General features: G+C 36.6%; 3 protein-coding genes across 7 annotated transcripts; 1 reads left to right on the forward strand and 2 right to left on the reverse strand.

Moving 5' to 3' along the window:
- Nucleotides 1-213: 213 nt before the first annotated feature.
- On the reverse strand, nt 214-5033 carry LOC130747508 (G-type lectin S-receptor-like serine/threonine-protein kinase At4g27290). 3 transcript variants are annotated; one of them, XM_057600468.1, is made up of 8 exons: nt 3778-5032; nt 3052-3696; nt 2536-2697; nt 2312-2457; nt 2017-2227; nt 1692-1929; nt 1460-1610; nt 214-1284 (listed from the first exon to the last, which is right to left on the reverse strand). In XM_057600468.1, the coding sequence occupies exons 1-8, from the start codon at nt 4310-4312 to the stop codon at nt 973-975; spliced, it is 2400 nt and encodes a 799-aa protein (XP_057456451.1). In that variant the 5' UTR covers nt 4313-5032; the 3' UTR covers nt 214-972. The 3 variants fall into 3 exon arrangements, with proteins under 3 accessions (XP_057456451.1, XP_057456450.1, XP_057456449.1); XM_057600467.1 differs by having other exon boundaries at nt 2551-2697; nt 3052-5033; XM_057600466.1 differs by having other exon boundaries at nt 3052-5032.
- Nucleotides 5034-6435: 1402 nt separating this feature from the next.
- LOC130747511 (G-type lectin S-receptor-like serine/threonine-protein kinase At4g27290) lies at nt 6436-11559 on the forward strand. Of its 2 annotated transcripts, XM_057600472.1 has the most exons (8): nt 6436-7305; nt 7412-8780; nt 9503-9649; nt 9748-9893; nt 9985-10195; nt 10290-10527; nt 10609-10759; nt 10951-11559. In XM_057600472.1, the coding sequence occupies exons 2-8, from the start codon at nt 7469-7471 to the stop codon at nt 11242-11244; spliced, it is 2499 nt and encodes an 832-aa protein (XP_057456455.1). In that variant the 5' UTR covers nt 6436-7305; nt 7412-7468; the 3' UTR covers nt 11245-11559. The 2 variants fall into 2 exon arrangements, with proteins under 2 accessions (XP_057456455.1, XP_057456454.1); XM_057600471.1 differs by having other exon boundaries at nt 6436-8780.
- Nucleotides 11560-13240: 1681 nt separating this feature from the next.
- On the reverse strand, nt 13241-16927 carry LOC130747513 (G-type lectin S-receptor-like serine/threonine-protein kinase At4g27290). 2 transcript variants are annotated; one of them, XM_057600474.1, is made up of 8 exons: nt 16288-16926; nt 15562-15903; nt 14859-15005; nt 14584-14729; nt 14290-14500; nt 13961-14198; nt 13728-13878; nt 13241-13534 (listed from the first exon to the last, which is right to left on the reverse strand). In XM_057600474.1, the coding sequence occupies exons 1-8, from the start codon at nt 16838-16840 to the stop codon at nt 13241-13243; spliced, it is 2082 nt and encodes a 693-aa protein (XP_057456457.1). In that variant the 5' UTR covers nt 16841-16926. The 2 variants fall into 2 exon arrangements, with proteins under 2 accessions (XP_057456457.1, XP_057456456.1); XM_057600473.1 differs by having other exon boundaries at nt 15562-16927.
- Between the last annotated feature and the right edge of the window lie 6781 nt (nt 16928-23708).

Genomic DNA, 23708 nt, shown 5'->3' on the forward strand with positions numbered 1-23708 from the left:
TTCTTGCTTCTTTAATTAAAAATAATATGCCAATAAAAATGAAGTTTTAATTAGGAGAGATTCTATAATTAAAAGTAATATGTGAATAAAATGTAGTGAAGATAGAAAATTACGAAAGCAATTAAATAAAAAAATAGTAAAGAAAATTATTCAGCAATGCATAACTTTTTATAATTAAATAGAGAAGGAAATAGATAAACAAGGCAAGCTAAATCATAGAATCAAAATAAAGTCTTGGAGTCAGCCAAAATAATGTGAAGACTTTAGCAGTTTAGAAATTTACACCTTAGTTTAGAGTAAAATGGTACTGATCATTGAATAACTAAGCCCGGGTTAAAAGGATTCTTCATTACCATTGTGAATTGCAGCTTCTCCATGCATAGCCTTCCATTCAAAATTCCAAAAAAAATTGGGCTTCAAAGTACTCTCTACATGCAGCGTGTCCAACTCTGGCCAAGAGACATTCTCCTCCCTGCCCTCAAACGGCATAATCTTTATCTCTTTTAATGTGTTTGGGCACAAATTGAATATACCAGAAGAATACTTTCATTCATTTTTTGTCTCAAGTCAGTGCTAGCATCCGTTTACATTGGTATCAACAAGTATCTAAATATGACATTTGCTCCCCATTATATCAAAAGTTGAGCCTCTGTTTTGCTCAAGGTTGTTCATGACCCTCCGGCTTAAAGGTCATGGGGTCGTCCCTGTCTCTGCCCCCAAGAAATTTACAGAAGTGTAGGTTGGCAGTAGGCACCATAAAACCATTCAAAATAACATGCTTTATTACTCTATGAGGAGTCACATAGTGTAGGGGGTGAATGTGAGACATGGATTTCCATTGAAAATTCTTCAATCATGCTAATGAAAATTCAAACATACACGATAATGTGCTCTTACATTGTCAACAAAGTTTATACAAACATGCAGTTAATTTGGCCACATATATCGATCTAGCACCTTGATAGTGGTATTCTATCTGGCTTCTAATAATGAGATGGTAACTTCAGAAGTTGTTGAACACCTTTCACAATTTTTTGAAGTAGATTCCGGCCATAGTAGATCATCATTTCCTGTGTAGAATGCTGGCAGGCTTGGCTTAGGGAGTTCTTTCTCGCCATTCAACATTAAAACTACAGATAACATATCAGGCCTATATTCTGGTCTCTGTTGCACACACAATAGAGCTATATGAATATATCGTAATATTTCGGTTGGGATGGCTAGACCATCTAATAACTCGTCTACTAGCTCTAGTGGTCTTTCTTCAATCCATAGTCTCCATGCCTGAAATGACATGTAAACCAATAACTAGTGAGCTGAATTCTTATTCAAGTGTTACCTTCCTGTTTTTCACATTTTCAAACATGCATATCCTGAGTGCTTTAATGAGAAACACAGCAAAATTACTTGACTGGAGGCATCAAAAAAACTATACGAAAGACATATATTTCAAGCTTACATGACTTAGAAGATTACGGTGATGGTGAGGATCACAAAATCTCCCAATTTTCTTCCCACTAATTATCTCAAGCACGATTACGCCAAAGCTAAAAACATCAGATTTTACTGAAAAGGATCCATGCACCGCATACTCTGGAGACATATAGCCACTGCAAAACAACATTGAGTAAATAAGAACATTGGAAGGATTGAAATATAATGAAAACAAAGTAAGTCAAAGAAATACTTACTATGTTCCCATCACTCTCTTTGTCTTAGCCTCAACTTGATCTCCTGTAAAAATTCTAGCCAAACCAAAATCTGATATCTTTGGGTTCATTTCACTATCAAGAAGAATGTTACTAGTTTTCAGATCTCTATGGATAATTCTTAATCTTGAGTCTTGGTGAAGATAAAGAAGCCCTCGAGCAATCCCATCAATAATTTGGAAGCGCTTGTTCCAGTCTACTAGTTTACTTTGTGTTGAGTCTAACAAATTTTACACTTTTAGTTAGCTTGGAAACTGAGCAAAAATGAAAGTATTGATGATAAATATAGTGGTGTGAAAAGCCAGACCAAAAATAAAGTAATCCAAGCTTCTGTTGTGCATGAATTCATAGATCAACAACATTTCATCATGATGAATAGAACAACCAAGAAGTTTCACAAGATTGCGGTGCTGAAGTCTTGCTATCAACTTGACTTCATTTTTGAACTCCTCCATTCCCTGTCCTGAAGTATTAGAAAGTCTCTTGACAGCAATCTCCTGCCCATTAGCTAATACGCCCTGGCAATAATTATGGAAATTTTGAAACTAGGATCAATATACCTTGGTCACGAAGGGATTATTGAGTGAATTTCAAGTCACTACCTTGTAGACTGGTCCAAAGCCACCTTCTCCTAATTTGTTACTTTCTGAAAAGTGATTTGTTGTACTAGAGATGGTAGAAAAATCAAATATTGTTGCCAAATCAATGTCCTCATCACCTCTCTTGTCCTTCCAGTGATTTATTATTCCTGATATAGTAGGATATACAGATAGAGCATATTCAGCATTTTATTACTAAGGTAAATAAGGAAAAAATAGAAGAATACTTGTTTCTATTCCACCCTCGTCCTCTCTCTCATTCTTCTTCCTCCGAATACACGTGACTGTGGCCAATCCAAGGATTGTTATGCATATAATGAATGCAATGCTTCCTGCCAGACTCCCTGCAAGCTTCTTGATATTGATACTCTTCTTATTCCTTCTATGATCTGTGAATTAAGCGAATTGAGACTCAGTCAACAAACGTAGCTAGAAGAATAAGACTCAGGAAAAAAAGAAAAGGAAAAGCTTTCAGTTTGGATGCTGAATAAAAGTTTCACTATACTGTAGAGGCATCTTAAGAACAGATCTTATCACTGACACAATTATGATAAGACTGGAGGTGATTAAATCATCCATGCTCTTTCATGTTCTACTTTCTACTAATGATAAGGATGATTCTTGAAAATAAAAAAATAGTGCGCGAACAACTGTGATATATAATTGTAGAAGGTCCACTAAAACCTAAATGTTTGAATGAAAAATCAAAGCAAAGAGTGGAATTGTATGGAAAATGAAAATACCTAACTCTGAAGCAACCACCCGTAAGTAGATCTCCTGGCCTTGGTCAGGGTCAGGGTGTTCACTCATATCCAGAATGTCACCAAACCAATTCAGACAGACACTCCTGCCACCAACATTATCTAAATATGCATATGCTGTGCAAGAGCAGTTTTGCAAACATATCGTCCCACACTCATCAAGGCTCTTGCTATTGCCATACCAGGAAGAAGATGTGTCTGGAAACTGCACTCCTGTGTGCTTCGGAAAGCCATCTCCATTTTGACAACTTAAATTTTTTATTGGAACACACCCTCCAGTCCAATCTAATGAATTCCATTGAGCTTGAAATTTGGGTGTGAAACCTTCCAAGCAATCACATATGGGATTGTTAGAAGTATCACACATGGAATTAGCGCCGCAAAAGGCGTAATATGCACACTGGTCCATGGGGTGAGTAGATATGATCTCCCAACTTTGACTCCTATCTGACCACAACAAACGTTGTGTAGTGCCTGATGGGGTGATCACCGTTCTAGTAATAATTGAACGGTTCACAGTTTCATATTCTAAGGAAACTTCCTTGTCAGTGAACTGCATAGAGAATGTCAAGATTTTCTGGAGTCTTAGCCCAGAAGCTCCTGAAAACTTATTGCCAATCCACGGACCTGCTCGCAAAGTTACAGTTGCTCCCTTTGTTACAACTAGTTGAGGATAGCCATGAGTATCTATGTGATAAGAAAACTCACCACTAGCCGGGTCTTCTGCGTTTCTCCAAGATGTTAGATAACTGGTAGGCCCAGTTGCTAAATTGCTCTTAATCTTCATTCCTGCAAGGAAAGTGTCACCAGGATAATCAAAGCTTTCCCATATAAGGTTCTCCTCCTTGTCTCCATCTTTCACCACAAAGTTTCCCGAGTCTAAAAGCTGCATTAAAGGTTTGTCTTTAGTTCTTGATGCATTGGAGGACCAGACTATGCCCTTTAAGCCATCAAGGATAAGGAGGTTTCCTTGATCAGTGAGCTTCAAAGTTGCAGTTGAGTTTTGTACTGGGGCATCTCTATTGGCTACCCACACAATTGTCCTCGGTGATATGCTCTTGTACCATATACCAAAGTACCGGCGTAGAGAATTTCCAAAGCGGAAGAATCCTGCTTCGAAGGTTCCCTCTGGTGAAACCAAGGTCTCATCATCTTGGATAGATTGTTTCTGAGCCATAGTGATATCATATTGCATGAAGCAGAATAAGATAGTGTACATCACTAGCACCTTATTCCTCTCCATTGTGTTTCTGATGGTTTTCCTTTGTTACCAAATGCAGTCCATTTATGCTTCAGCTAGGACACTTGCTCTATAATTTTATTAAATTTAAATTGTTGCAATGTAAGTTCTAACATTCATAGACATGTGCTGTCTACCATCAACAAGCAAAATTATGGGACAAGAGTGCTAGCAACATGCTATTTTTAACACATTCTTAGAACACACTTTCAATGATTAGTCTATTTTTAGAAAAGTCAACACATTTTCCCCCACTTTCTAGGAAACATGTTGATTTCTTAAAAAATAAACCAATTATATGAAAAATTGCAATTATTTCTACTGTCTTCTTTCTCCTTCCTCACCAACATACAGGCTCTTCCTCTCTGCTCACATACCACAAAACTACCACCCCATACCATGACCCCTCTTCTACAAGCTTGAGGAATGGCTTAATGAAAAAATCAACCCAGGACTCATAACATAGTCACTCATATTTACAGAGTACATGAACAGGAACTCAAGGAATTATAGAATTTGAAAAGAAAAACAGATACCGAGACTCCATAAAGCCTTTGTCACCTACCACTGCTCGCGGCGGAGTTGGGGTTGGTGGTTCGACCACCGCTTGAGGTGGTGAGGGAGATGTTGGAGGCTCACGGGCGAGGGAGGTAGATACAGGTGGGCGGAGGTGACGTTAGGTGGAAGGAACGTGGAATAAAATTAAGAAAAAATATATTCTTAATACAAATATGGAAGTCCCTCAACTTAGTCCTTTTTTTTAAATGAATAATTACTAATTAGTCAAACTTATGAACATTTTTTTTCTTTTGACTAATCTTACGGTCCGAGAAATAGTTGCATGTTTCTCTCAACAAACGTCTTTTATAATTCAAACTGTACTTAAACATCTTAGATTTACCACTAAATTAATATTTTATGGAGTTATGGGTAAAACCTCTACACACGATTTAACTATTTTTATGTGAATAATTTTTTTACTAAAAAATATAAAAGGAATTTTAGACAAATATTTTCTAAATATAAATAATACTGTAGTAGATTAGGCATAAAATAATTAATAAGATTTAATCTCTCATCTCATAAAAATTGTAAATTAGTACAAATTATTCTTCCCCAGGTTCGAACCTTGGTCTTTCACCTATAATTATTCTTAGCTCAACAATGTGAGCAACTCATCTCCCGTGTTAATTCGTAGGTACTTGTACCTTTTTCAATAGTATGTAACTTTCTCTTTCATTTCATTTCCACACATTTTTTTTATATCTCTATTTACAGTCACATTTATAAAAAAAACATTACATATCATATTATTATTTTCTCTCCTTTCTCTTCATATTAATTAGGCTTAAATAAGTTTTTTGTCCCTAACCATTACTAAATGCTTGGTTTTCGTCCCTCGCCGGAGCAAAGGTGGGTTTTAGTCCCTAACCTTTGTCAAAAGGTTTGGTTTTAGTCCCTCCGGAGCTCTGGGTCAACGCCGGAGCTCCGATGGCCCATGTGGCATTGCCACGTGGGATTTATGAGGCCAGGTGGATTTTTTTTTCATTTTTCATATAAATTATAAAAAAAAAACCTATGTAATTAAAACCTAATTTACTAATTTAATCCCTCACCTAATTATTAATTATAAATCTCTTCATCTCCAAATCTTTCATCAAAACCCCAGATTTTCTTCTTCAACCATCTCTTCCTTCTTTTCTTCATCTTTCCTTTCACATACTTACACAAATCCACTCACCTAATTATTAACATCTGAATTGAACACAGATTGAAGAAGAAACATTGAACTGAACAAGCAACAAGAAGCTTGTTCGAATTTACCCAGAAAATCTCCAAATTTCTGTTGTGTTTGCCTACCCAGAAATTCGAACAAGGAATGTCTACCCAGATTGAAGAAGAAACACTGAATCAAACCCAGAATCTAAGCAAGCATAACCTTGGTGTAAATCTGTCACCCCCAAAAACCAGATTAGGGAGAAATGGGTAAGAAAGGTAGATCTGTGATTTGTCTCTTCCCCAAACCCCATGCCTCGATTTGTCTCCTTTTCTCATCACCTCAGCAGATCTGCGAGCCTAAGGAGCCCTACCACATCGTCGCACCATCACCACCATGTGGTCTCACCATGGATTTCATCTCCCTCAAAATTGTGCGGCGAAGGAACAAATCTGGGGCTTGGTTGCTACAGTTCGCCACCATCGCAATCACCTCTTTCTCCTTCGATCTGCAGTTTTCCACTCTATTATCTTCTCTTTTTCTTATGTTGTGGTGAGTTACTTCAAAGGATTTGGGTGGGGATTTTTGGGTTTGTTGGGATGAGGGTTGGTTTATGGGTGGTGGCTTAATTGTAGAGGGATTAATCATCCAAGGGTATTGAAATGATTAAGTGAAAACGAAGCTTCAGAAAATTTGGTTGGTGGTTTCAGTTTCATGGGGAGAAGAAGATGTTGGTGGTTTCATACTGAACGATGATGAAGCTTTAGAATATTAAGATAACGAATAAAAAAACCCTTGGATGATTAGTTAATATCTGTTTTATAATTTAAGATATAGTTAATATCTATTTTATAATTTATATGAAAAACATATATCCACCAAACATTATTCTTAGATCATTTGGATCAAACGTGCTTCCTGCGAAGCTCTGCAATCTGCTTTATTTCTCCTTGAACACAATGTTTTGTCCTAGTGCAATGGGAATGGGTCGTTGACTTTGGAAGATTCAAGCTGGAAGAGCGGTAATTACCGATGTTCTTCCAAAAAGTATGAGCAATGTACATTAAGCCAAGGAATGACGGTGCATGGTGAGCCGTGAGCCGCCACTATGTTCACCGTGAACCACCACTAACCCTCTAGCCACCCAAATTTGCCACGTTACTCCGATTTTTGGGACAACTGAATCCGACCATACATGACTGCAACGAAGAAATTGGCTTGTACAGTATCTTGGGTGAGTTACATTAATTTGCTCAGTGTGCAAGGAGAAGGAGAAGAGGTAATTGTTCAAAGAGAGGAAAAATCATATCATTTTGTTTTAGTCTTCATTGTTCCAGCTGGTTGCTTAAAATATTAATATATATCCAATTGTTTGTGTTAATTAGTCACCAGCATAGAACCCTTCGCCTTAGCTAGCATAAATTGGACTGCATTTGGTAACAATGGAAAATGTATCAGAATTTACAAACACAATGGATAGGAATAAGGTGCTACTAGTGATGTACACTATCTTATTCTGCTTCATGCAAGATGATGATATCAGTATCACTATGGCTCAGAATCAGAAACAATTTATCAGACATGATGAGACCCTCGTTTCGCCAGACGGAACCTTCGAAGCGGGATTCTTCCACTTTGAAAATCCACAACATCACTATTTTGGTGTATGGTACAAGAGCATATCACCTAGGACAATTGTGTGGGTAGCCAACAGAGATGCCCCGTTACGAAACTCAACAGCACCAACTTTGAAGGTCACTCATAAAGGAAGCATCCTTATCCGTGATGGTGCAAAGGGTGTAATCTGGTCCACCAACACATCAAGAGCTAAAGAGCAACCTTTCATGCAGCTTTTAGACTCAGGAAACCTTGTCGCGAAAGATGGAGACAAGGGGGAGAACGTTATATGGGAAAGCTTTAATTATCCTGGTGACACTTTCCTTGCAGGAATGAAGATTAAGAGCAATTTAGCAATTGGGCCTACTAGTTATCTAACATCTTGGAGAAACTCAGAAGACCCTGCTAGTGGTGAGTTTTCATATCACATAGATATTCGTGGCTTTCCTCAACTAGTTGTTACAAAGGGAGCAGCTATAACTTTGAGAGCAGGCCCGTGGACTGGCAATAAGTTTTCCGGAGCTTTTGGGCAAGTACTGCAGAAAATCTTGACATTCTTTATGCAGTTCACTGACCAGGAAATTTCTTTAGAATATGAAACCGTGAACCGTTCAATTATAACTAGAGAAGTGATTACCCCATTAGGCACTATACAACGTTTGTTGTGGTCGGTTAGGAATCAAAGTTGGGAGATCATAGCTACTCGCCCGGTGGACCAGTGTGCAGACTATGTCTTTTGTGGTGCTAATTCCCTATGTGATACTTCTAAGAATCCCATATGTGATTGCTTGGAAGGTTTCATGCCTCAATTTCAAGCAAAATGGAATTCATTAGATTGGGCTGGTGGGTGTGTTTCAATGGAAAAATTAAGTTGTCAGAATGGAGATGGCTTTATGAAGCACACAGGAGTGAAGTTGCCAGACACATCTTCTTCTTGGTTTGGCAAGAACATGAGCCTTGATGAGTGTAGGACGTTATGTTTGCAAAACTGCTCTTGCACAGCATACGCAGGTTTAGATAATGATGTTGATAGGAGTGTCTGCTTGATTTGGTTTGGTGACATTCTGGACATGAGTAAACACCCTGACCCTGACCAAGGACAGGAGATCTACATAAGGGTGGTTGCTTCAAAGTTAGGTATTTTCATGTATCATACCATTCCACCCTTTGTTTTGATTTTTCATTCAAACATTTAGCTTTTAGTTGACCTTGTATGGTTGCACGTCACATTTGCTGACAGACAAATTGTTTTTCTTCAAGAATCATCCATGTCAATAGTAGAAAGTAGAACATGAAAGAGCAAGATTTAATCACCTCCTGTCTTGTCAGAATTGTATCAGTGATATGAGCTGTTCTTAAGATGCCTCTATTGTAGAAACTAGAATTTATTGCTGAAAATAGGGAAATTCCCCTTGATCACTGAACACAATAGCAGAACTTCGAGGATCTTCCAAGCTTCCCAATGCGCAAAGGCCCTCAACTATCTCAAATGACTAAACACACTTCTCTCTCTCAATCTATCTTACTATTTATAGGTATTATGCCTCACTCACTTACCCACTAACTAACTAACTAGCTTCCCAATGCCCAAAATCTCAAATGACTAAACACACTTCTCTCTCAATCTCTCACTATTTATAGGCAACATGCCTAACTCACTAACCCACTAACTAACTATTACTCTGTTGACTAACTAATTGTATTAAGTGACAGTATCTATCACTCTTTAATATTGTTGAACTTATATTACTTACATTCAGAGTCCCATTTGAAAGCTTTTTCCTTTTATTTTTGTCTTCCTTGCGCCTCATGCTTCTAGCTATGTTTGTTGATTGAGTCTCAATTCTATTAATTCACAGATCGTACAAGGAATAAGAAGAGCATCAATACCAAGAAGCTTGCAGGGAGTCTGGTAGTAATCATTGCATTCGTTATATTTATAACAATCCTTGGGTTGGCCATATCCACATGTATACAGAGGAAGAAGAATAAGAGAGGGGACGAAGGTGAAATAAAAAAGAAGTATTCTTCTATTTTGTTTTTCTTTATTTACCTTACAAATAAAATGCTGAGTATACACTATTCATATATCTTACTATATCAGGAATTATAAATCACTGGAAGGACAAGAGAGGGGACGAAGACATTGATTTGGCAACAATATTTGATTTTTCAACCATCTCTAGTGCCACAAATCATTTTTCTCTAAGTAATAAATTAGGTGAAGGTGGCTTTGGACCGGTCTACAAGGTAGTGAACCTGAAATTCACTCAATAACTAGTAATTACTACCAACTAAGGTATCTTAAACCAAGTTTCAATTTTTCCATAATTATTGCCAGGGCTTATTAGCAAATGGGCAGGAGATTGCTGTCAAGAGGCTTTCTAACACTTCAGGACAAGGAATGGAGGAGTTCAAAAATGAAATCAAGTTGATAGCAAGACTTCAGCACCGCAATCTTGTAAAACTTTTTGGTTGCTCTGTTCATCAAGATGAAAAGTTGTTGATCTATGAATTCATGCACAACAGAAGCTTGAATTACTTTATTTTTGGTCTGACTTTTCACACCACTAAATTTATCATCATCACTTTCATTCTTGCAATCTTGTAGTTCTCATGCTAACAAAAAAATGAAAATTTTGTTAGATTCGACACGAAGTAAACTAGTAGATTGGAATAAGCGCCTCCAAATCATTGATGGGATTGCTCGAGGGCTTCTTTATCTTCATCAAGACTCAAGATTAAGAATCATCCACAGAGATCTGAAAACTAGTAACATTCTTCTTGATGATGAAATGAACCCAAAGATATCAGATTTTGGTTTGGCTAGAATTTTTATAGGAGATCAAGTTGAGGCTAGAACAAAGAGAGTGATGGGAACATAGTAAGTATTTCTCTGACTTATTTTGTTTTCATTATATTGCAACTCCTTTCAATGTTCTTATACTTTAGTGCTATTTTGCAGTGGCTATATGCCTCCTGAGTATGCGGTACATGGATCTTTTTCAATAAAATCTGATGTTTTTAGCTTTGGCGTAATCGTACTTGAGATAATTAGTGGGAAGAAGATTGGGAGATTTTATGATCCTCACCATCATCTTAATCTTCTTAGTCATGTAAGCTTGACATGTATCTTTCTTTCAAAACTATATCTCTGAATATTCCTTTTAACTGCATCGAGTCAAGTAACTTGCTTTTTATCTCATTAAAGCACTCAGGATATGCATACTTAAAAAAGTGAAAAACAGGAAGGTAAAACCTGAATAAGAATTTAACTCACTAATTATTGGGTTTCATGTCATTTTAGGCATGGAGACTATGGATTGAAGAAAGACCACTAGAGCTTGTAGACGAGTTATTAGATGATCCAGTCATCCCAACCGAAATATTACGTTATATTCATGTAGCTCTATTGTGTGTACAACGGAGACCGGAAAATAGACCTGACATGTTATCTATAGTTTTAATGTTGAATGGCGAGAAAGAACTCCCTAAGCCAAGGCTGCCTGCATTCTACACAGGAAAGCATGATCCAATTTGGTTGGGATCTCCTTCAAGGTGTTCAACTTCTATTACCATCTCATTATTAGAGGCTAGATAGAAAACCACTATCATGTTGCTATATTGATATATTTGACCAAATTATCTCACACTCAGAAGCTAGTTACACTAACATCTCTCTAGAATTGATTTTAACTTCAAATCAATAATAGAAGAATTTCCAAACATCCACTAGGCAGGTAATATGTTTCGAATCACCTGTTCATCCTTCACTGGTGACTGTCTAATTCTAAACTTTTGATTTTTCTCGCGGAGAAACATTGTTTTTCCTTCTATCCTCATGTACAATATATAGAGGCTAAAGTGTAGCATGTATTTTTTAAGTTGAAAATTTTGCAGTGCAACCGCTGATAAACATGCTTTCATTTTGATCACTAATAATATTCTTAGCAAGTTTAATTTATCTGTTGACACAACTGTTGCAATGAACGAGCATAATGTTGAACCTTTGAACATATATTATACAAGTTAGAGCTTTATTTATCAGAAATTGAAATAGTGATCTTAAAGTTGGGGCTCATTCAGCAAAGGTTGACATTGATCACTAACTTCTTTTACCTGAGCTGCCATGTGAAGAAGATATCATCATGATGAGTAAGAAGCCTTGTTAAACTTTGTATCATACAATAATAGCCTTCTTCAACTTTTCATCTGCATATCAATTTGGTACTTTATACCCTTTATCATATGTAATCTCCTATAATATGTTGTTCCTCAAACAGCATGCCGTCACCCTAACCCAAATCGTATTCACAAGCTATGAAATTTGACTGTTTGAGTGTTGGCAGCAGACTGTGCAGGACTGAAATTGCTGCATTGCAAATTTTCAATACATAGAAATAATACTTAGGATGCAAGCGCGTCTCGTTAGCAAACTGATTCTATTGTTGAAACTGAGGTTAATTGACTCCCATATGATGCCATCAAGGCCTAGTTTGGCAACCAGCACATTACTGCATTTGATTTTTATGCTCATATTGTTTGTCTATGACATTCAAAAAAGTGCTCTTAAAGTTGTGATGAAGATTCTTTTGAATCTGTTCAGATGGTATATGGAGCATGGACAAGGAAAAGTAAATTTATACTTTTATGACCACGAAATGAATTTTTATTAGATATTAACTATCTTTTCCAACTCCCTATTCCTGTAATAGAAATGTGAATTGCTTTTTGTATAAATAATTTTGAGGTTCCTTCTTCTATGCGGACAAGGACTATTTTTCCACTTTCACTTTCAATTTCCATCTTCTTGTCTCCACGCAATTTATTCTGACAACACATGTAAGATTTCTATGTGAAATTTGATTTTGTTCATATATGTAATCATGAGGTTGTTTGATTAGTATGCACTAAAGTTTGTTTAATGACTATGGTTCGATTCTAAATTTCTAATTATTAATTTTGGTTTTTAGTTGTTACATTGCTAGATTTTTTTTATTGAAGTTTGGATGAGAAAGTTTTCGAAAGGAAAGGAAAACACAAGGTATTTATTAGTGGCAGCTGTAAGCACCTAGAGTTTGACTTATCAATTTATTGCGAGTTGAACTTGCTTGTGGTGGAATGGCCAGAACACTGATCATAAGGGCCTCAAGAAAGTTGCACATTCAAACTTACATCAAAGGTAGTAGTGTGTCAGAGTTTAATGGAAATTTTGATTTTTAGATTGTTTGGGAGAAAAACTTGACCATAGTCAAATCAATGGTGAGATGATAAAACTTGATATGGTCAAGTTTTCTTACCACTGAGAGGATCCTAATCCGCATGGCTAAAGCCTCTATATTATCAACACTGTTCTATTTGTACATGAGGATAGAAGGAAAAATATGGTTTCTTCGGGGAAGAATCAAAAGATTAGATATAGAAACTAAAAAGTGCCAATTGAAGGCAATACAGGTCATTTGAAACTTATTACCTGCTTAGCGGATCTGTGGATGTTTGCAGATTCTTTTATAATTGATTCTAAAAATAAAATCAATCATTTCTGCTTCTTAGGGCCTTCTGGTTGCACAATGTAGCACCATGATACTGGTGGTATTCTATCTAGCTTCTAATGAGATGGTAACAGAAGTTGAACACCTTCTTGAAGGAGATTCCAACAAAATTGGATCATGCTTTCCCGTGTAGAATGCAGGCAGGCTTGGCTTAGGGAGTTCTTTCTCACCATTCAACATTAAAACTATAGATAACATGTCAGGCCTAGTTTCTGGTCTCCGTTGTACACACAATAGAGCTACATGAATATATCGCAATATTTCGGTTGGGATGATTGAATCTTCGAATAACTTGTCTACTAGCTCTAATGGACTTCCTTCAATCCATAGTCTCCATGCCTGAAATTACATGAAAACCAAAAATTAGTTATTTGAATTCTTATTCAAGGTTTACCTTCCAGTTTTTCACCTTTTAAAACATGCATATCCTGAATGCTTTAATGAGATACACAGCAAAGTTACTTGACTGGATGCATATAAAAAGAATATGTCAGATACATAGTTTTGAAGGAAAGATGCATTTCAAGCTTACATGACTGAGAAGATTAAGATGATGGTGAGGATCATAAAATTTCCTAATCTTCTTCCCACTAATTATCTCAAGTACGATTACACCAAAGCTAAAAACATCAGATTTGATAGAAAAAGATCCATGTACCGCATACTCAGGAGGCATATAGCCACTGCAAAATAACATTGAAGTAATAAGAACATTGAAAGAAGTTGCAATATAATGAAAACAAAATAAGTCAGAGAAATACTTACTATGTTCCCATCACTCTCTTTGTTCTAGCCTCAACTTGATCTCCTATAAAAATTCTAGCCAAACCAAAATCTGATATCTTTGGGTTCATTTCATTATCAAGAAGAATGTTACTAGTTTTCAGATCTCTATGGATGATTCTTAGTCTTGAGTCTTGGTGAAGATAGAGAAGCCCTCGAGCAATCCCATCAATGATTTGCAGGCGCTTATTCCAATCTAGTAGTTTACTTCGTGTTGAATCTAACAAATTTTACAATCTTAATTAGCATGGCAAAAACTTGAGTGCAAAAATGAAAGTGATGAAAAAATGTAGTTGTGTGAAAAGTCAAACCAAAAATAAAGTAATCCAAGCTTCTATTGTGCATGAATTCATAGATCAACAACTTCTCATCTTGATGAATAGAACAACCAAAAAGTTTTACGAGATTGCGGTGCTGAAGTCTTGCAATCAACTTGACTTCATTTTTGAACTCCTCCATTCCTTGTCCCGAAGCATTAGAAAGCCTCTTGACAGCAATCTCCTGCCCATTTGCTAATATGCCCTGGCAATAGTTATGAAAAATTTGGAACTTGGGCTAATACACCTTGGTAACGAAGGGATTATTGAGAAGTTCAGCTTCACTACCTTGTAGACTGGTCCAAAGCCACCCTCCCCTAATTTGTTACTTTCTGAAAAGTGATCTGTGACACTAGAGATGATTGAAAAATCAAATATTGTACCCAGATCAATGTCTTCATCCTCTCTCTTGTCCTTCCAGTGATTCATAGTTCCTGATGTAATAAGATATAAGGATAGTGTATATGCTTATAAGAAAAAAAGGATAGTGTATACTTAGCATTATATTTCTAAGGTAAACAAAGTAAAATATAGAATAGAACAATTCTTCTTTTTAACTTCACCTCCATCCCCTCTCTCATTCTTCTTCCTCTGTATACATGTGGATGTAGCCAATCCAAGGATTATTATGCATATAACTAATGCAACAATTCCTGCCAGACTCCCTGCAAGCTTCTTAGTCATGAAGCTCTTCTTATTTCTTCTATGATCTGTGAATTAAGAGAATTGAGACTCAATCAACAAAGAACCTAGAAACATGTGACTCAAGGACAAAGTTTTCAGTTTGGAAGCTGAATGTAACTAATAAAAGTTCCACTACATGGTAGAGGGTGATTAAATCTGAACAGATCTTATCCCTGACAAATTCGAACAAGAAAAGAGGGTAATTAAATCCTGATCTTTCATGTTCTACTTTCTACTATTGATATGAATGATTACAACAATAACAACAACAAAAGCCTTATCCCACTAAGCGAAGTTGACTATATGGATCACACTACGCCATTGAGCTCGATCATCTATTGTGTTTGATCCATATTGAAGATAGCAACGGGTTTTATGTTGGCTGCTGAGACCTAACACAACCCTCTCCTTTGTCCGACCTTGGGACCGGCTACGCAAGCATAGGCGGAGTTTATTGATATGAATTGTTCTTGAAGAAAAAAAAAACCATCAACAAATGTGACTTATAATAATAGATGGTCAACTAAAACTAATGTTCGAATGAAAAATCAAAGCAAATGGTGGAATGGTAAATGAAAATACCTAACTCCGAAGCAACCACCTTTATGTATATCTCTTGTCCTTGGTCAGGGTTAGGGTGTATACTCAAATCCAGAATGTCACCAAACCAAATCAAGCAGGCACTACCACCAATATCATTATCTAAATATGCATATGATGTGCAAGAGCAGTTTTGCAAACATAACGTCCCACACTCATCAAGGCTCTTGTTCTTGCCATACCAGGAAGAAGATGTGTCTGGCAACTTCACTCCTGTGTGCTTCAGAAAGCCATCTCCATTCTGACAACTTAAATTTTTCATTGGAACACACCCTCCAGGCCAGTCAAATGAATTCCATTTTGCTTGAAATTTGGGCCTGAAACCTTCCAAGCAATGACATATGGGATTGTTAGAAATATCACACATGGAATTAGCACCACAAAGGCCATAATATGTACATTGGTCCGTGGGGTGAGTAGATATAATCTCCCAACTTTGACTCCTATCTGACCACAACAAACGTTGTGTGGTACCAGATGGGTTGATCACTGCTCTCGTAATAATCGAACGGTTCGCGGTTTCATATTCTAAAGAAATTTCCTGGCTAGTGAACTGCATAGAGAATGTCAAGATTTTCCGCAGTCTTAGCCAAGAAGATCCTGAAAACAATTTGCCAGTCCATGGGCCTGCTCTGTAATATGCAGTTGCATTCCTTGTAATAACTAGTTGAGGAAAGCCACGAGTATCTATGAGATATGAAAACTCACCACTAGCAGGGTCTTCTGTATTTCTCCAAGATGTTAGATAACTGGTAGGCCCCTTCACTAAATTGCTCTTAATCTTCATTCCTGCAAGCAAAGTGTCACCTGGATAATCAAAGCTTTCCCATATAAGGTTCTTCTTCCTCTTGCCTCCATCTTTCACAACAAGGTTTCCCGAGTCTAAAAGTTGCATGTAAGGTTTCTCTGCAGCTCTTGATCCATTGGAGGACCAGATTATACCCTTTGAGCCATCAAGGATGAGGAGGTTTCCTTTATCAGTGAGCTTTATTGTTGCTGTTGAATTTTGAACTGGGGCATCTCTGTTAGCTACCCACACAATTGTCCTTGGTGATATGCTCTTGTACCATATACCAAAGTATTGGCGTTGTGAATTTCCAAGGCCGAAGAATCCTGCTTCGAAAGTTCCCTCTGCTGAAACCAGGGTCTCATCATCTTGGATAGATTGATTCTGAGTCACAGTGATATAATTCTGGCTAGATAACAAGGGCATGAAGCAGAATAAGAAAGAGTATATCACTAGAACCTTGTTCTTATCCATTGTGTTTATGATAAAGCTAGCACACTTTCACTCGATGTGAACTGGTACAAGTTTTTTTATTTGTTGCTATATTAGTCCTATCAGCTGAGAAATAACTCATAGATATGTGCTGTCTAACTATTGCACAAACTAACAAAAGTCACTCAATTAATCAATTTAGTCATAAGAACTGTTAGAGCCATCTAGACAAAAACTGTTAGAGCCATCTAGACAAATTAGTCCAAATCGTTTAATGTGCTTTATTTGGTGTACTGAAACTCACAATTAGATTTGATCTCTCATCTCACAAAAATAGCAAAGAGAAAGAAGGTCTATGATTTGTGCTTTAAAGCAAAATCTATCTGTCATAAGATTTTCAGATTAAATTCGCTTAACATTGATATAGTTAAGCACTATTAGGCAGCAGCAATATGATATTTCAACTTTGGTTGAGGAGTGAGGACTGTGCCTCACTTGTTCGCTTCTCAGGATACCAAAACTCAATTTGGTTGTTTCAGGGAAGTTAAGATATTTACATGTCGGTCTAGTAGTATAAATTATTGTGACACCACTGTTTTATAGAAGAACATATCATTTATCTGAGATTTATTTCATAGACACATGTGTTTCTTTTAGGGTGTGTTTGGTTTGAGGGAAAGAAAGTGGGAGGGAAAGAAAACAAGCAAAACAATATCCTTCCTCTGTTTGGTTCAATCATTTAAAGGGAAGGAAAGAAATTTTTTTGTGGGCCCCACTGAGAAAAACTTTCCTCCCTAAACTGGACGGAAAGCACAAGTTTATTGCTTTATAAAAGAAAATGGCAATAATGCCCCTCCTTCAGCTCATTCACGTGCATGTGTGTAAGAATTAAAAAATTCCCCCACTTTTGAAAACGTATATTCTATAAAAATATAAAACATATACTTTAACAAATTTTTAATGAAATACGTAATGTATATATATAAAAAATACATAATAATAATAATAAAAATTTTATGAAATTTTTAAAATTAGTTTTAATTACTACTTTTATTTATAGACTTGGATATTTATGTCATTTCATAAAATATGATCTTTTCTTTCCTTTCACTTTTCTATCCAACCAAACAACCTAACAAATCATCTCACTTTCATTTCCCTTTCTTTCCTTTATCTTTCTTTCTTTCCTTTATCTTTCTTTCCTTCCTCTTTTCTTTCCTCTCACTTTCTCTTCCAACCAAACACATCCTTAAATTATAGTATTTACTATTTAGAGACATCTAATCTTTGCACAAGTATAGTGAAACAAGTATATATAATTATTAGAATGTTTATATATCTTCAATGAAATAATATTCAAGCTAGTAAAGAGGATGATGGTCGGTAAAGGTTGTACATGCCTGATTTTCCTGTATTACAAAAATTTCAGTCAGCTCCATCATAGCGTGGATGTTCCTGTGTCAAACAAATTTAGCTGTAGTTGAGTAGACCGGTTTTGTAAAAAAAAAAAAGAGGGGTTACTGTGTTCTTTATTTGACTAAAATTCAAACATTAATTTATGAGACTAGACCTTGACCAAAAGACTGGTCCCATGTATAAATAGATGACAGGGATGGTCCAAGTTGTGTCCCGTGCTTGCTTGAAGTCTGAAGACAAAAACTATCATTATTATATTATAATTTTACTTTATCTTTCAAATTATTATTTGAACATACATTTGATTTGATATCCTGACTAAAATTTTAATTACAATATATATTTTGAAAAAATCCTATATAAAAGAATTTATTTCATATTTTTCTGTAAACTTTTTTCCTTATTATTATAATATTACATTGTTCATAACTTTTGAAGCTTAAAATATAACTATTTTACTTTTATTATTAGGGGAAGCCCCTGATATTTATTATTAGCTTTTTTCGATGGTTAGATTTATTATTAGCTAATGCTTATTTTTCTTGTATAAAAATATAGACTAATATTGGGCCACATGGGCTTAAATTTTCATAACTGGCCAATAACTAAAAGTATCTAATATTGGCATAGTCCAATAATAACAGTATTTTTTTTTTAAGAAATAGTGACAAAGTAGCCTAGCTAAATCAATAATCATTGAAAAACAAAATAACCTAATCAATAGGTAGTACTCTCACCTCATAGTTCATTTTTTTTTGTACATCGGAAAGATAAATTGCGTCCGCCAGGATTCGATCCCTGGACCTCCCCCTACCCAACCCATATGTCCCCCGGCTCATAGTTCATATATAGTTCAATAGTATATAGACATTCAGAAATACGTTCTGTTTTTTAGCTATACTTCACTTTTTACATTAAATATGACTCCAAATAAAGAAATATAATCATAATTTTGAATAATATTAGTTATGTTATAATTTATGAATGTGTTTCTATAAGCTATATATTTTGTAGTTATCATATATTATATATTTTTAATTAAAATTTATACACTATAATCTAGTTAAGGGTAGAAATAGGTGTTGGAGATGAAGGTCCAGGGTTCGAACTCTAAGGAGGAGCATTTGTAATTACTAACAACCAACCACTAACATTTGTCTATCAAAAAAAAGAAAAGAAATAAATTAAACAAAAACCGAAAAATCTAATTCAAGCTTTTATAAATTGGTCGCATTAGTTCAGATTTGAATTTAAAGATAAATGCATTAGATAATAAAATCATAAAATCAATGAAATTAAGTTAGATGATTTTTCCCTATAAAACCGATTCAATTCAACCCGTAAACACCCTATCTACATCTAAGAGTGTTCCTTGAATCATTTATTATAAGAGCATCTTCAATGCAAGGTTCTTAGTTCTTATTTTAGAGTTCAGAACTAAGAACTAAGAACTTTACCATTGGAGGTGCTGACATGGACTCCTTGGTTCTTAAAACTAAGAACTCAGTTCTTATATAAGAAGTTTTGTTTTTTGAGTTCTTAGCTTAAAATATTAATTATTTCTCTCTCATCCAAATTACTTTATTATTTTATGAGTTTTGTTTTATTACTTTATGAAAATAAAAAGTATAAATAATGTGGTTGGTGAGACCAAATGAATAGTGGTAAGAACTAAGAACTCATGGTTGAAGCAAAATTGCTTGAGAGTTGCTTAAACACATGTGGCAATATGGGCCCACATAAATAGTGCTAAGAACTATAAAAACTAGCATTGGAGATGTTCTAAGTATACTATGCATGGTAGGATTTAAAATCAGATGAGCGAGTGAAGGACTATCTGAACTATTCATTAGCCACGTTGGAGGAAAGCATATTTGTTTAACATCATTCTTACTTAAGATGTCGCGACAATGCCTAGATTAGCCGCAAGGAAGCAGGTAATACAAGCAAACGTGAAATAGTGTTTAATTTTTAGTTTTGATATTATTAATCATTGACCTTAGTGCAGTATGCTCATGCTGTGCTATCAGTGGTCTATATATATAGGTCAACTGGAACATGATTCACGCTTAAAGGTGTTTCCACCATGTTCACATAATGCAAGAAACAGACTTATCAGATAGCAGATAAAACATAGATAGCTATAGTGCACGATCTTTCTGTAATTATTGTGTCTACACTTAGTAATTGGTACTGCATGTATATAAAAATATGTATAGGTTAATAATAGTCTTCGTTAGATTATACTTATATTGGAAATCGGTTAGGTAGAAAACGATTAAGAATGAAATTTCCTCCAAGAATTTGTATCAGTGATTTTTTTATATATATTTAGTCGATAGCTATTCATGTTTGATGGGCAGACGTTTTTTTTAAACCACATGTATATTTTATTAAAGCAAATTTATTTGAGTTGGATTGGACTTCTATAGACGACAAAACTCTCAAAATTAAATATTTTATGCAACTGTGTTTACATGATTTATTTTTAAACCTGAAATCTCTACTTAGACTCGAACAAACTCATGTCAGATAATTTGCGTGTTTGGTAATTAGACGCATATGATTATTATTGGCGTTGTTCCGATCCGTGTACACCAGAATAGTAACCGCCACAGATTGCAAGTGTATGATATATCATGTATGTCACTATTCTGGTGTACAAGAATAATTTTTCTCATTTTCCCCCCTTTATCTCCCTCATTTGGATGTTCCTGTTCAAGAGTTATGATATATTCACACTCAATTATCGGTTTCATCTACCGTGAGTCAGTTTGTAACTGACAAACTGACGCACGGTGCTTCAGTTCATTCTTGGACCAATAGATTTAATATTTTTAATTTGAATAGTTTAGATCAATTACCAATAAAAAAATTCGTTTGTTAAATATATATTGTTTTACTGTTATACCCTTCTCCCTTCCCACGTTTCCCCCACCCCACCACCGTGCCTGATAACCCACGGCGGAGTCCAGCATGCCGGCCATGGAGATTGATGTGGTCACGACAAGCCTTGCCGACATCCTTACTGTGAGGAGGTTGAGGGTAAGCTTCAGGCACTGGACACGAGAGAGAAAAGGAAGATGTTGAAGAAGACGACCTTCGTCACGTCGACACTGTCGTCGCAGGCGGAACAAGCACCAAGCCCACCCCACCTCCACCACCACCACCACCCAACCCCTTCTCCATCTGAGATCTGGAAAGTTTGGATTTGTAAAACAGGGAGCTGGATCTGAAAAGTTTTGATTTAATTTGTCAAAATCATAAGTGAATTTCAGAATCTCCACCATGGTTCAGCTTTGAATTAACCCGCAGTAGGAGATTCAGATAACAACTGGAAAAAAATGGGGAATGCAAAACACATTATTGAGAAAAGGAAAAAGAAAATTAGATGCTTGTATGAAGAAAGTGTTGATTTTTCTATACACTATTGTTTGATTTTTGTTATTTCTTGGTTTTGACGGTGTGCGACTTTGATTTGAGAAGCCTGTGGTGAAAATACAGATCTGGTTTAATCTGAGTTCTTTCCCCTTCCCCTTTCTTTGTTCTCCACCGTTGGATTTCTAAACATATATTGCAGATTTTGATGGTGTGTTATGGTGTTAAAACCCAGATTTAGGGGACCAAAGGGACCAAAATCACGTTAGCATTGAAGGTCTCCAAGATGATCATGGAGAAACTTTGTATTGTTGCCTCAACAACATGTGTGGTGAATTGCTGAAATTGCTGGGTTTGTGGTAGGGGTGTCCATAGGTCGGGTACGGTCGGTTTCGGGCCGACGCCGTCGGTTACGGCGGGTGAAAAACACCCAACCATCAGGCCCGCCACCGACCATCCAGCAGAATCGGGTTTATCGGGTTCGGGTTTTTCGGGTTACATTCGGTTCGGTCGGTGCTGTCGGTTTTTTATAAAAAAGAAAATCACAAAAAGAGAGGAAGATCCAGCAAATAGAAACCCTAACCCTCAACAAATCATAGAAAAGACAGAAACTTTTCAAAAACATGCATTCAATTCCAATACATATTACATAGATCAAGAATTCTTAGAAGAAAAAAGACCTAATTTTTACACTGAAAATAAACCATCACTGTAACCAGATCAAGAGAGGCCATGAACGGTGTCCTCTTCACACCATATTTTGAAGATCGAGCCAGATCAAGAGAGGGAGATATAGATCGCGAGAGGGAGAGTTAGATCAAGTGAGGTAGAGCCAGAGACCAGCGACCTGGGTTGGTGGTGAGAGACGGTGTTCGATGGTGGCGACGTAACCCCCTCCATCGTCGCTGCTCCAACCAAATGCAATCCATCATCTGGTCCTAGTACGATTCATCGATGGTGGGGACTTAACCCCCTCCGTCGTGCGAGGGCGACGGCGAACAAAGAAGAAGGAGGCTCGAAACCGTGTGGGTGAGGGTGGAAGCGCATGAAGAAGGAGGCGACGATGACGCGCGGTGTTTGAGAGGAGGTGGCGGCGCTGGGTGGTGCTTAGGGTTTGCAGGTTGGTGCTCTGAAGATGTGTGACTTTGTGTGTGTGACGGCTTGATAGATAGAAAGTGAGGTTTGTAACTTAAAAAGATAAAAGTAGGGTTTCTAATGGACTATCACTATTGGACTGGATTGGGCCTATTTTTTTTTTTTAAACATAGATACTTCGGTCGGTTCGGTCGGGCTCGAGCCCAATCCGACACCGACCGAACCAACTCGCCTAAAACCGCATTTTTGCACCCGGTTAACCCGAAATCCGGCCCGACCGGCCCGTTTGGCCAAAAAAGGCCTCGGTTTAGTCGGGCCCGGTTCGGGCCGGTTGTACATGGACAGGCCTAGTTTGTGGAGCGGAAAGGTAGAGAGAGAAAAGAAGAAGAGAGAAAAGTTAAAAGAAAAAATGAGTATTTTTGTAATTTAGATGGGGAATAGTAACTGCAGCACCGTGCGTCAGTTTGTCAGTTACAAACTGACTCACGGTAGATGCAGCCTCAATTATCTCTTATTCATTTTCACTCAATTTTTCTTTCTATAGATAGTTATGAGAAATGAGTAATACTTCCATCTCTCACACTCTCTTTTTTTCCTCTTAAAAAAGGTGGTATACACCCAAATGAGTGTGTGTCTGCACATAATCATCTTTTTCCTAAGTAGAATCTCTCAATATTTTCGGTTGCCAACTTGCAAAGGGCTTGATTATAACATAACTGTAGTCCCATACTCCCATATCTATGTAGGGAAGTACAAAAATCAGGCTTAGAGAATAAAAAGAAAGAACTAGGAGAACTAGGACTGTCTGCCATGTAAAAGACGAAGAAATCAAGAGGGCCAATAATAGAAGATTTTTTTTGAGCACTTCGCGGACACTAACTCGTTGTCGCTATCATTAGAGGGGTTGACAAATGACAGTATTGAACATTTTTTTGAAGATGTGTACCACTCATCCATTTATGAGTGGTTCCCAGTTGCCAAAACTATGAACGAAATGTTGAAGGAATAACAGGAATCCATT

Source organism: Lotus japonicus, chromosome 3 (assembly GCF_012489685.1).
Source record: "Lotus japonicus ecotype B-129 chromosome 3, LjGifu_v1.2".
Lineage (NCBI taxonomy): Eukaryota > Viridiplantae > Streptophyta > Magnoliopsida > Fabales > Fabaceae > Lotus > Lotus japonicus.